General features: G+C 45.5%; 1 protein-coding gene across 2 annotated transcripts in view; it reads left to right on the forward strand.

Annotated features, from left to right (window-relative positions):
• The window catches only part of slc25a25b (solute carrier family 25 member 25b), a 14,761-nt gene extending 940 nt beyond the window's left edge, over positions 1-13,821 (forward strand). Inside the window, exons 1-10 of one of the 2 annotated variants that reach the window (XM_068335524.1) lie at positions 2,454-3,857; positions 6,778-6,904; positions 7,177-7,264; positions 7,704-7,815; positions 8,146-8,304; positions 9,324-9,476; positions 9,579-9,686; positions 10,097-10,264; positions 10,567-10,717; positions 10,917-13,821. In XM_068335524.1, coding sequence (XP_068191625.1) covers positions 3,648-3,857; positions 6,778-6,904; positions 7,177-7,264; positions 7,704-7,815; positions 8,146-8,304; positions 9,324-9,476; positions 9,579-9,686; positions 10,097-10,264; positions 10,567-10,717; positions 10,917-11,101 — 1,461 coding nt within the window. In that variant the 5' untranslated portion in view covers positions 2,454-3,647 and the 3' untranslated portion in view covers positions 11,102-13,821. Of the gene's footprint in view, positions 1-2,453; positions 3,858-6,777; positions 6,905-7,176; positions 7,265-7,703; positions 7,816-8,145; positions 8,305-9,323; positions 9,477-9,578; positions 9,687-10,096; positions 10,265-10,566; positions 10,718-10,916 lie in introns of those variants that run through there. The other variant, XM_068335523.1, reaches the window with a different exon arrangement.
• Positions 13,822-13,929: the final 108 nt, after the last annotated feature.

Consider the following 13,929-nt stretch of genomic DNA (forward strand, 5'->3'; position numbering starts at 1 on the left):
GTTCAGATCGGATTCGCATTGGGTTCAGATTAGATTCGGATCGGGTTCAGATTAGATTCGGATCGGGTTCAGTTCGGATTGGGTTCAGATCGGATTAGGATCGGGTTCGCATCAGGTTCAGATCGGGTTCAGATCAGATGCGGATCGGGTTCAGATCAGGGGCGGATTGGGGTTCAGATCAGGTTTGGATCGGGTTCAGAACAGGGGCGGATTGGGTTCAGATCAGGGGCAGATCGGGGTTCTGATCGGGTTTGGATTGGGTTCAGATCAGGGGCGGATCGGGTTCAGATCAGGGGAGGATTGGGTTCAGATCAGGGGCAGATCGGGGTTCTGATCGGGTTTGGATTGGGTTCATATAAGGGGCGGATTGGGTTCAGATCAGGGGTGGATCAGGTTCAGATCGGTTTCAGATCGGGTCCCGCAGCAACGGGATGCGCCAGAGCGGCGCTAGAGTCCTGAGGTCAGTGTGGGTCACAGTGAGGACAGCAAAGAGTTAATGAGCTGTGCTAGAAAACTATCACTACTACTAACACTATTACTAACACTACTACTAACACTACTACTAACACTACTACTAACACTATTAAGAACTTGTGATTTTACTACAAGTACTTGTACTTTTACTTTAATACTAGAAAAGTTGTGATTTTATTGCTACGAAGTTGTGACTTTACTACTGATAAGTTGTGACTTTACTACTGATAAGTTGTGACTTTACTACTGATAAGTTGTGACTTTACTACTGATAGGTTGTGACTTTACTACTGATAAGTTGTGACTTTACTACTGATAGGTTGTGGGTTAACTTCAGGTGAGTTGTGGGTTAACTTCAGGTGAGTTGTGGGTGAACTTCAGGTGAGTTGTGTTCAGGTGACTGTGCAGTGTGTTGTAGACCCGTCCTCTGGTGGCTTGTTAAACGTCCTTTGGGGTTAGGGTTAGGGTTAGGGTAGTGAGATGTAGAGCATCATAGTTTAAAGCGTTTAGATGGAAGAAAAGCAGCGTCTGATGAGAACAAGGAAAGCGCTGAAGGAAAACAGTGACTCATTAAGATTTCAAAGTAGTTACGTTTTCTTTAAATATGTTCTTATTTTAAGTTTTTTATTGTTTTTATTATCAATAAGTTCATCATCCTTTTGTTATAAATTAATGAAAAGCTTTCAGGTTTGATTCACCATAAATAGTTCATCTCAAAAAATATTTTCTGTTGCCATCCCTGAAATGTCTAAATATGTAAAGGTACTGCATGTATATACTGTATACTGCATGTATATATAGCGTATATACATGCACTTTCATTACTCGTGGTTCTTTACTTCCCATCATTACATCCTTCTCATCGTTATGTTGTTACCGTCTTTATGTCCTCCCTGTTTTCTTTACATTCTCCTCGCCATCTTCAAGTAATGATGATAATAATAATAATAATAATAATATAAAAATACAGCAACAATAATAGTAGTAGTAACAATAGCAATAGTAAAAATTATAATAACAATAATAACATTTAATTTGAATATTATACATTAAAATACAACAACAATGATAATAATAGTAATAATGATATTATTAATAATAGTACTACTACTAATAATATTATAATAATAATCATTGTAATGATAATAATAACATACAATGATAACATTTAAATACAGTGATCCCTCGTTCTTTGTGGTTAATGCGTTCCAGGGAACCACACGTGATTAACAAATTCAGCGATATAGCGACAAACTATTTATCTTATTATTTATGCTAATTTAAACGTTTCTGAACCCCCCCATACTGATATTAAACCACCTTCTATCTGTATTACCTTTAAAACACTCTGATAGACTGTTTAAAACAATTTTTTGTCTCACAAAGTCAGAGACTCTGAACGTAGAACACTTCCTGATGCCGTCAGCCAATAGTATGGGTGTATGGTATCATGTGACTGTCTACTAAAAATCCATGATGAGGTGAAGTCGTGAGCATTGATGTGCGAATATGCAAGAGTGCACTGTATACTGAATTTATGTGTATATATACTGTATGTATTTTTATATATGCTGAATGTAATGTATATGTACAGTATATACAGCACATTGGATACATGTATACTGTATATGTGTACATACGTAATTCTATAGAAAACGCAAGCTAATATACTGCAAGGCTAAAGAGTACCTATATGGGGAAGTATAGTGGAGACAAGTTAGTTTGTGGAAGAGTTTACGGGCTGAGGTCAGAGGTCAACCCCTCCAGAACTGGAGTCCAAGCAGCTCATGTGCTGCTCTGATGTGATGAAATTCTCCAAGCCACAAAATCCTCTAAAAAATATCCATTAGCGACAAATCGCCACATGCAAAACAAGCATCCATCCAAAACGTGGTTTAAAAATCTAAATACATTTGAATTTTTCTATATATTTTAATATTTTTTACCAAAATATCAGCATCAAAATGTATAATCCTTTAGAGATGTCTTCACCACCAACAGGCTGATGGGTACTGAAGGTCACGTCTGTGATGGTAGAGGACATGTTCCCATTGCTGAACTGGGACTTTGGTGTCATCAGCTGGTTTCCATTTGTAGTAACTGCTGGCAGAAGTGACCCCACCCCAGTATGAATGGAACTGGGCAGGGTAACTATGGTAATGACTGACAGTTCTTTCAAGAGTCTGAATCACAACTTAGCTAGGAGCAGAAGAACTCAGGTGGAACCTGAACCCTCGTTTGATGCTGATCTCCTGTGGGATCTACAGGACTGATGTGTTGTCATTCAGGTGTGTAGAGATGGTCAAAGCCTTTGATGGTGTGAAGTCTCCTCAGGTACTCAGGTAATAAAATGAGGAATTACCCTTCATATGGACACCTTTAATGCTGGACTTGTTCCAGGATGTGGTAGTAGAGACATTGTCCAGGTTTTACGCACATATTGTAAATGAAGAGCACTCCTGTTGCTGTGGAAACAAGTCATCCTGGTGCCCTTAAAGCCAACCCCTCCCTCAGTGAAGTGAGGGTCTGTTTTCCGTGTCCTGTGGTGGTTTCACTGGAGCAGGAGTCTGGTCCATGAAGCTTGTTGTAGAGTCTGGAATGACTCAGGAGGACCTGAGATCGATCCGTCAGCCCCTCCCGCTGCTCTGGCTGATCATTTGAGGCGTGACTTGATCTGCGTGCTGCTGAGCTGTCCTCTATTGGTCAAATGGTCCGGGCTGCTAGTACGGGCTGCAGGGATTGGTCCATCTCAGCTGCAGTACGGGCTGCAGGGATTGGTCCATCTCAGCTGCAGTACGGGCTGCAGGGATTGGTCCATCTCAGCTGCAGTAGGACGCCGGTTTCTGCTGCGTGACTCTGACTCTGATGCTGACTGAGTGAAAGTCCAGTCTGTTGGCTTCTGCTGTCGGTTCATCGCTCCAAACATGGGCTGTTTTCAAGATGAACCCCTGGGTGATGTGGCCACGCCTCACTTCACCCTTGGCAAGAATTAGTTGAGACATTTTTAATATTATTACTGCAGCTAATGGCTGTGGACCAGAGCCAGGACGTCTGTCAGAGGAGTTCCTTCAGAGAGGACAGTCTCTGTGTGAAGACGAGGCCCTGAGCCGGAGCAGAGAGCTGTTCTTGCTGAGCAGGGGCATCGTTTGCTGTCACACAGCCCCTGTTGGAGGATGCTGCAGGACATGTGGAGGTTCCTCTCTGGTAGGACACAGGATCAGTCTGCTGAAAATCAGCTGCCAGGGGAGACGGAGACCGAGGGGACGGGGAACTGTGGTCCGAGTCCAGCAGACGTCCAGGAGAACACTGCTCACTCACATGACGGGGTAGAACACAAGAGGAATGACACGTCTCCAACGACGACGACAGTTTTATCTAGAAAGGTACTGAAGAGAAAGAGATAACTTTTTCCTAAAAGCAGGGCTGATTTAATCGGTCAGATCTAACTGCTGTAAACTAAATGAAACCATGTTAATCGGGTTCCCTTTGGCGTTTGTCCATTATGTGTGAAGAGGAGAGTACTGTGGTCTATCCACATCTCCTAAACTGCTGGCCAGGATTGAGTTAAATTTTATATGTTTTGTACAAACCCCCAAGGTTCTAGATTCCTCAATTATCTTACTTTTACATTTTTATGTATTTTTTTATTTTTACAATTGAAAGCTCTAGAGCGTTGCCATTTTCGGTGCTGAGCGTGTCGTCATCTTATTGGAGGGTGGTGGTTTGAGCCCCAGTCCTCCCAGTCTACACGCCAATCTCCACTGGTCCACAGGGATGGGTGAAGTGCTGAGAACAAATGTCTCTGATGGAACTTTCAAAAAGAAAAAGCATGCAAGGGGAACATGCTTTTATTTTTGATGTACACAAATAAAATGTAATTACACATCCCCTCCAGTAGTGAGCAGTGGCGCTCTCATTGTCAGGTGTGTGAGGGAGTCTTAGCTGGAGGAGCTCTGAAGAAGCGTCTGTAGTGCTGGGCCTCACTGTGACTACAGACCGGTGTGTCTAAACGTGTTTACTGTGTCTAAACGTGTTTACTGTGTCTAAACGTGTTTACTGTGTCAAACATGTTTACTGTGTGTAAATGTGTTTACTGTGTCTAAACATGTTTACTGTGTCTAAACGTGTTTACTGTGTCTAACATGTTTACTGTGTGTAAACGTGTTTACTGTGTCTAAACATGTTTACTGTGTCTAAACGTGTTTACTGTGTCTAAACGTGTTTACTGTATCTAAACGTGTTTACTGTGTCTAAACGTGTTTACTGTGTCTAAACGTGTTTACTGTGTCTAGACGTGTTTACTGTATCTAAACGTGTTTACTGTGTCTAAACGTGTTTACTGTGTCTAAACGTGTTTACTGTATCTAAACGTGTTTACTGTGTCTAAACGTGTTTACTGTGTCTAAACGTGTTTACTGTGTCTAGACGTGTTTACTGTGTCTAAACGTGTTTACTGTGTCGAAACGTGTTTACTGTGTCTAAACGTGTTAACTGTGTCTAAACGTGTTTACTGTATCTAAACATGTTTACTGTGTCTAAACGTGTTTACTGTGTCTAAACATGTTTACTGTGTCTAAACGTGTTTACTGTGTCTTAACGTGCTTACTGTGTCTAAACGTGTTTACTGTGTCTAAACGTGTTTACTGTGTCTAAACATGCTGGAGGACAGCATGAAGCCTCATAAAGTAATTAGTTACTTAAAGACATTACACCCCAATCAGCTGATCAATCAGCTGATCAATCAGCTGATCAGCTGGAGTTTATTCAGTCAAACCTGCTGAATGTCACCAACAGTCATCCTGTTTGTGAATCTACTGCAGTAAACCAGAGAGCTGTCAGCATCACATAAGGTGTGGTACCAAACTGCTTAGTGACCCCCCCCCCCATAGCAGAGGAGCTGAAACATTGGAACCCCCCCCACCATAGCAGAGAAGCTGAAACATTGGACCCCCCCCCCCATAACAGAGGAGCTGAGACGTTGATCAGGAGCTGAGAGTTCAGTTTCATGCTTCAAACCTGGCTTTGAACAGCTAGGACTGCCTGAACTCATTGTAGACATTAATCCTGATTCATTAATCCTGATTTATTAATCCTGATTTATTAATCCTGACTTCCTCTGATAAAAAAAATAAATCAGCTCAAAATGATTAATTCATTTTGTTTTGTAGGTTAAAGTGTTTTAAGTATTGTGCTCCTCAGATAATGTTCAACTGAATTTGAATTTATTATTTATTGGTTTTATTTTATTTTTCAGTATCAAATGATGCAGTAAGTTGGTCAAACATGTTTACAGTTCAAACAAGTTTTTTTTTATTTCAGGCAAATTGATGCACTTAAAACTTTTCAGTTATAGACAAATAATAATGTAAATAAATGTATTCTCTGTTACAGATTGAACTATACTGTATATCTTTTTTGTTTTCTTTAATGTTAATAAGGATACAATGTAATGCGGAGGTGTATTTATAACAAGTTTATAGACAATTGATATCATTTATAGTCGCGGCAGAGAGTGGGGGGGCACAAATAGTTTTCTTCTTGCGAGGGGGGGGACAGAAAGTAATTGAGAAGCACTAACGTAACCTTAGGTGCGTACTTGCATGAACCCTATGTCCTTACATGAACCCTATGTCCTTAAATGAACCCTATGTCCTTAAATGAACCCTATGTCCTTACATGAACCCTATGTCCTTACATGAACCCTATGTCCTTAGATGAACCTTGTTTAATGAACCTTACGTACGTACACAAACCCTTTCCTGTCCTCCACTTGAATGACAGTCTCTTGATAAAATGTCAAACCAGATGAAACCGACGGAGTCGTTCATCCTCTGGTGTTCCAGTTGTTAGTGGGAGATCCCTGAAACCCACTGCTCTTTATTCTGTTTCACTTGGCAGGGTTTTTTCTCCCTTTTCTGGATGGATGGATGGATGGTTGGTTGGATGGATGATGGATGGTTGAGTTGCTGTTGCTGCTGTGTGTGACACTGAGACAGTCGGAGTTCCTGTTCAGAAGGTTTTACTGCAGGGCAGTGAAAACAGTAATGGTTGAATGATGATTGGATGGTGATTGGTGATTGGATGGTGATTGGATCGTTCAGACACATCCTCTAACAAACGAATGGTGCTCTGTCCTCCATCCACAACTCTTCATTGATTGGCTGTTAAAGCGGATGACGTGCCTCACATTGTCCAGTTACTGCTGCCTTAACGTGGTGATGGAGTTCACGCGCTGAAACATGCATTCTGCCATCTGATTGGCCAATCCCTCACAGGGTTGCCCCGCCTCTGCTCTCCTTTCAGAAAATAGTGAAAGCTGGAGACAAAGACCTGGATGGACAGCTGGACTTTGAGGAGTTTGTTCATTATCTCAGAGACCACGAGAAGAAGCTGAGGCTGGTGTTCAAGAGTTTGGACAAGAAGAATGACGGTAAGGAATGTTGTTGGAGCCGCAACTCTTGAATGCTCCCTGATCACCTTTCAGGCAGGTGGAGGTTATTTTATATTCCTTTATTCACTCAACCATCAGTCGCTTCTCAATCAAAACTGCATCCAGGCATTCTGATACTAAAAGACTAGACTATCCCAGGCCATCCCATACAGTTACAGTGGAGGGCTGAACCTTCAGCAGATGAGAGGCTCTGGTCTGAAGATGCTGAAGGCTCCTCATCAATGAGTCTCTGGTCTGTCTCGGTGACGCAGGGCGCATCGACTCACAGGAGATCATGCAGTCTCTGAGAGACCTGGGAGTCCACATCACAGAGGAGCAGGCTGAGCAGATTCTCAAGAGGTGAGTGATGTCATGGGATGTGTTTCCTGCCTGTGGGTCTGTGTCAGTTATGGTCTGTCTACCCCAGCATGGAGACGTCTGTCAGAACGTCTGGTCTGTGGTACCTCCTCTACTGTCCTGACTCACTACATTTAACGTCCACCTGCTGATGTTTTCTGTGATCGTCTTCCTCGTGTCGTTCCTCTAACCGTGTGTCTGTCTCTTCTTCCTCTGACTGGTCTCAGAATAAGGAGGGGCCACATCTGGGCCCCTGTCCTGTAGTAAGTAGCAGCTTCTCTTGTCTGCTCACTCAGATGGCCTAAGGTCTGTCTTCAGTGCTCCTCAGTGATGAGAAGATGATGATGATTCAGCGTTAGCATTGTGATCAGCACTAGTGCATGTGAGCTGCTAGTTTATCGCTTCTACTGTCACAAGTTATCAACCTGCTGTGTTTGTCCAGTATGGATAAAAATGGAACCATGACCATCGACTGGAATGAGTGGAGGGATTACCACCTCCTGCATCCAGCAGACAACATCCCTGAGATCATCCTGTACTGGAAACACTCCACGGTACGACTGCACTCTGGCTAAAGGCAATCTGTTCTGTTCTGTTCTGTTCTGTTCTGTTCTGTTCTGTTCTACTCTGTTCTACTCTGTTCTATTTTATTCCATTCTGTTCTATTCTATTCTACTCTTTTCTATTTTTCCGTTCTACTTTCTGTGTTTCACTGATTTCCCGAGATTCCCACCAGCCTCACCCGCTCCAGGTGAGGGTGTGGCTGAGGGCGTGACTGAGGGCGTGACTGAAGGCGTGGCTGAGGCTGGTGGGCCTGAAGGCCCCCTTTGGTCCTCTTTCTCTGACACCGACTCCCCAGACTGAACTTTCTGCTTGTGACTTAGATCTTTGACGTTGGAGAGAGTTTGATGGTGCCGGACGAGTTCACTGCAGAGGAGAGAAAAACGGGCATGTGGTGGCGACACCTAGTGGCCGGAGGTGGAGCTGGCGCCGCGTCTCGAACCTGCACAGCACCACTGGACAGGCTCAAAGTTCTAATGCAGGTAAAATACGACACAGCTGAGGAACCAGAGTGTTTCCTGTCAGGACTAAGTACCCAACAGGAAGTCAGTCGTCCAGCATCAATGATGGCTGACTGTTGAAAGTGTGTGTTCAGAAACCTGCCCTATGGAGTCTGGGTTAACACGGAGTGACCGTGTATAAGGAACAGTTTTCGATGACAAAAGGTGTCTCTTTTAACCTCACTGCATCACCATGGTAACTGATAACACCTTACTGGGTCTGATAATATTTACAGACTTCATTTTACCTTAAATCAACCAACCTGTATTAGTCTATCTCTTAATCCCACCAGCAGACGTTCCAAAGCGTTTTAACAGACAGACAAACCCAACAGGACTCTTCTTGTTCTCTGGGGGGTCGAACTAACTCCTCTCTCACTGCAACGTTAAAACCAGCACCCCTGTTGCTGATTGGTTGATTTTGATAAGAATGAATCACACGGGTGAATCACACAGGTGAGTCTCATGATGAGACACTCACACGTGATCAAAACAGAATGGTGATTTCTGGCTTCGAATTTTTACTGGAGAAATGTAAAAATTGTGAATATTTTTGTTGAAGTGCATTTAAAGCTGGTGTCCCAGAGACTCAGGCTGCGTTCCTGTCAAAACCTGCGTCAAAGAGTCAAGGACACACGTAAACGAGAACACTGGATTTAATTATTTACTGACCATCACCAGTCAATGTTAACCCGATAACCACCAGTCTAATATTGGTGGTTATATTTACCACCAAAGTAGCTCCGCCCCAACTTCACCTGGAGGTCTGGAGCGATCTGACCTGTTAGCAGGAAACACAGTTCACCCTTGTTGGAGTCGTGACCCTCGTGCTCACCCCTGGTTTCTGCTCCAAACACCTGAATGCTAATGCTAGTTTTCTATTTAATGTCCTCTGCCTGGAAGGCGTGGCCTCCCCCAGGGGCAGAGGGGGGGCTTTGGCAGTATACTTGGTGCTTTAGTCCAGTGTTGAAGTCACCATCACACCTGTGACGTCTCCTCAGGTTCACGCTTCTAAAAGCAACAGCATGAAAATGGCCGGGGGCTTTTCCCAGATGATCCGAGAGGGCGGGGTGAGGTCACTGTGGCGGGGCAACGGCATCAATGTCATCAAGATTGCCCCCGAGTCTGCCATTAAGTTCATGGCCTACGAGCAGGTGGGCAGCAGCACCGTTTTATTAGTCCACACGTTTCTTCTAGTTTTTCTGTTGGACTAACAATATTATAAAGAATGGTAACCATGACGACCTGTGTGTCAGATCAAACGGCTGATTGGAAGCAACCAGGAGAAGCTGGGCATCGCAGAGAGGCTGGTGGCAGGTTCTCTGGCCGGAGCCATCGCCCAGAGCAGCATCTACCCAATGGAGGTGAGGAGGGGCCAAACCGACCAATCAGGAGGCCCACAGGGATCCTGAGGGCTGATTGGTTCTATAGATGAACGTCTGCTGCTCGTCACTCATGTTTGTGTCCAGAAATATTCAGGAGAGTTTTCATTGGTCTGGATGGTTCTGGACTCTCCTCACACATAAAGGAACTCCATGGATGTGGGGTCAAAGTTCAGAGGCTGCAGTCCTCTCCTCTGGAACTGGTTGTCTTCAGACCAGATGTGTTAGTCCAGGCATGTGTGAACTGATAATGAGGTTCATGTCTATTGAGTCACATGACAGATGATCGGTATTCACTGGTTTGTTCTTCTGGAGGTTTCTCTCCAGCCTTTGAAGGACAGACCAGACGTGTCTTCAGCTGTCCACACGTCTGACATGAGTTCTGTTCCCAGGTCCTGAAGACACGTTTAGCCCTGAGGAAGACCGGCCAATACTCCGGCATCTCGGACTGCGCCAAACACATCTTCCAGAAGGAGGGCGTGGCCGCCTTCTACAAGGGCTACGTCCCCAACATGCTGGGGATCATCCCCTACGCCGGCATCGACCTGGCCGTCTATGAGGTGTGTGTCCTCAGGAGCCCCGAGGTGTGTGTCCTCAGGAGCCCCGAGGTGTGTGTCCTCAGGAGCCCCGAGGTGTGTGTCCTCAGGAGCCCCGAGGTGTGTGTCCTCAGGAGCTCCGAGGTGTGTGTCCTCAGGAGCCCCGAGGTGTGTGTCCTCAGGAGCCCCGAGGTGTGTGTCCTCAGGAGCCCCGAGGTGTGTGTCCTCAGGAGCCCCGAGGTGTGTGTCCTCAGGAGCCCCGAGGTGTGTGTCGTCAGGAGCTCCGAGCATCTGTTGGTCACATCCTTCACTTTGTCCCCCCCCAGACTCTGAAGAACTACTGGCTGCAGCGTTTTGCCACGGACAGCGCTGACCCCGGGGTATTTGTGCTCCTGGCTTGTGGCACCACCTCCAGCACCTGTGGACAGCTATCCAGCTACCCACTGGCTCTGGTCCGGACCCGGATGCAGGCACAAGGTCAGTCACAGCAGAGCTGGATGAACATGATTTATGCTTTATTACCACTGGTCGCTTTATCTTGTCTTCTGACGGTAAATCAGATGTTTTTTTACTTTTTTAGAGCAGTGTTCAGGTGAAAGGTCGGGGGTTCAAAGCCCAGCTTCTACAGTTTATACACCCAACTGTTTAAACTGAGCTTCTCTTCTGTTTCCTTCAGCAACCCTGGAGGGGGGCCCTCAGATGAACATGACCAGCCTCTTCAGACACATCGTCAGAACCGAGGGGGTCATGGGACTCTACAGGGGCCTGGCCCCCAACTTCATGAAGGTCATTCCCTCTGTGAGTATCAGCTATGTGGTCTACGAGTACCTGAAGATCCAGCTGGGAGCTCAGTCCAAATGAAGGAGACGGAGGTCCAGAGGCCAGAGGTGCCTTCAGCGTTCCTCTGGGGGTGGGATGGACTGTCTGACTCTAAGGAACAACCAGCTGATAAAACGTCAGCTGGTTGAATCTCCAGTGTTTAAAGTGAGATGATGTGAATGAAGAGGATGACTTTATTTTGGGATTCCAGTCGTGCTTGAACATCCCTTAGTCTCAGTGTGGAGGGCGTTAACAGAAGTGGCTCTCCATGATGGTCACAGGTGTTGTGTTCTGCTGCGTGTTCTTATTCTGAAGGGCTCCGTATCAAGTGTTAGAACACCAGTGATCATCACTGAGCCCTCTGGAACATCTGGAAACAGGCTCCTTCAAGCTGTTCTTAGTGGGGTCCAGTTTGTCCAAATGGTCCAGTATCACCTAACGTATGACCCTTATATTTTCTCCTGACTCATGGCACGGGTCTGCAATTATAGTAAGTAAAGAATTTATCCGTCTAAAAAGACTTGATGAGAAACCTGAAGGAGTATCCAGAGTGATGGAACCAGTATTTCTGGAGTAGAAACAGAAAACCGTTAAGTTTTGCACATTTCTATTGCACTCATGTCTTCACTAGTGGTCCTCTGGGGGGTCTGAGACCCAGACCCACCCAATCACTGATGGTCCTCTGGGGGGTCTGAGACCCAGACCCACCCAATCACTGATGGTCCTCTGGGGGGTCTGATTTTCTCACCAGGTTAACGGTCCAATGGGAAAGCAGAAGCCTGCTGAGCCGCGTGGCCATTGGCTGAATGTTTGGTGGGACAGTTCATGTCCTCAACACAAGTGTAGAGGTCACGATGTCTTCCTGCTGGTTAACAAATGGAAGAGGTGATTCTACTGTAGTGAGTATCCAGGGTACCCAAGTGTGGACATTTTTCTGGAGGGGGGGTCGTCATTTGATTCACTTGAGGTCGATTCATTAGAGAAGAAACAAATGTTGGACAACGAGTGAGTGTCGTGGTGTGTTCAGTGTTGTTCTGATGGAACACTGAACGAGTACAGAGGTCACCACTGCTGGATGGAACACCTCCTGGTGATCTACTGGTCACCACTGCTGGATGGAACACCTCCTGGTGATCTTCTGGTCACCACTGCTGGATGGAACACCTCCTGGTGATCTTCTGGTCACCACTGCTGAATGGAACACCTCCTGGTGATCTACTGGTCACCACTGCTGGATGGAACACCTCCTGGTGATCTACTGGTCACCACTGCTGGATGGAACACCTCCTGGTGATCTTCTGGTCACCACTGCTGGATGGAACACCTCCTGGTGATCTACTGGTCACCACTGCTGGATGGAACACCTCCTGGTGATCTACTGGTCACCACTGCTGGATGGAACACCTCCTGGTGATCTACTGGTCACCACTGCTGGATGGAACACCTCCTGGTGATCTACTGGTCACCACTGCTGGATGGAACACCTCCTGGTGATCTACTGGTCACCACTGCTGGATGGAACACCTCCTGGTGATCTACTGGTCACCACTGCTGGATGGAACACCTCCTGGTGATCTACTGGTCACCACTGCTGGATGGAACACTTCACTTCGAGAAGGAATACGGTGTTATTTATTGTGTCCAACTTGTACAGTTTTCTTAAATTTATTGTTTGTTTTGCATAATTTTACGTTTGTTATGTCATGTCATGTCATGTCTTATGGATGTAAGAAGCATTACTGTACTCACTGCAGCTTTGTGCTGACTCAGCTGTATCAGGAGTGGTCAGGAGCAGCTAGTCAGCGATGCAATGAGAAGAATGACCCAGAGAGCATCTGGCCCTTCGTCTCCATGGATACCTGAAGCTCTGCTCCAGACAGGTCGACTGGTGTCACTGGTTTGGGCTCTTCTGACCAGAGGGACGTCTCTCCTGTTAGTTCACTCCTGTCACACTTCAGGTGTGGCGTCTGCCACGTCTGGAACGTTCAGTCACAGTGAAACGAATAATCCTTCACAAAATATTCAGATGTCTTTCATATCTCACTGATAGAAAAGTGTCAAATGTACAGAATTCTCCTTAATTAATTTAATTTATGATGGTATGGTCACTCTGAGGTCCACTGTCCACAGCTTTAAAGTAAAACAACAATTTACAGGTTCTTTAGCTCATGGTTGTCAAATGTTGCTGATATCTGGAAACGTGCTGGAGAATATTTAACCCCTTTTTTGATTTTTCAGTTATTGTTATGAAAGAGAGACTGAACTGCAAAGTGTTGGTCCTGTTGAATGAATCGTTCTGGTGGCCGGGAGTTTTCATGGTTTCATTTTGTTTCAAAAAGCAGCGCCATGATTCAAGAGTCAAAGGTTAAAATATAAGGAAGCCCAATACCAAGGTGTGTGCGTGTGCGTGCGTGTGCGTGCGTGTGCGTGTGTGCGTGTGCGTGTGCGTGCGTGTGCGTGTGCGTGCGTGTGCGTGTGTGCGTGTGTGTGTGTGTGTGTGTGTGTGTTCCATTACCAACACTCTCTGAGGTCGTACTTTGATGTCTTAACAGTGATGTAAATCCTGAGGACTCCACATGTACAGGAAACAGACTGAAGCTGAGGTGTGGGGACTACATCCGGTGTGAACAGGTGTGAGCAGGAGTGAACAGGTGTGAACAGGAGTGAACAGGTGTGAACAGGAGTGTGAGCTGTTGTATGATTGTTGCTGTGAAGAACTGCAGAAGTGATGGTGAAACAAATGTGTGTCAGTAAAATACTGTTAGAACAACTGTTGTTAGACTTTCCTTCAGAGAAATGTCACATGACCACTGGTGAACTAGGTTATTATGGGATAGGGAACATCCTCACTCCTCTCTGCGTGTCCGGAG

This window comes from Antennarius striatus, chromosome 15 (assembly GCF_040054535.1).
Source record: "Antennarius striatus isolate MH-2024 chromosome 15, ASM4005453v1, whole genome shotgun sequence".
Lineage (NCBI taxonomy): Eukaryota > Metazoa > Chordata > Actinopteri > Lophiiformes > Antennariidae > Antennarius > Antennarius striatus.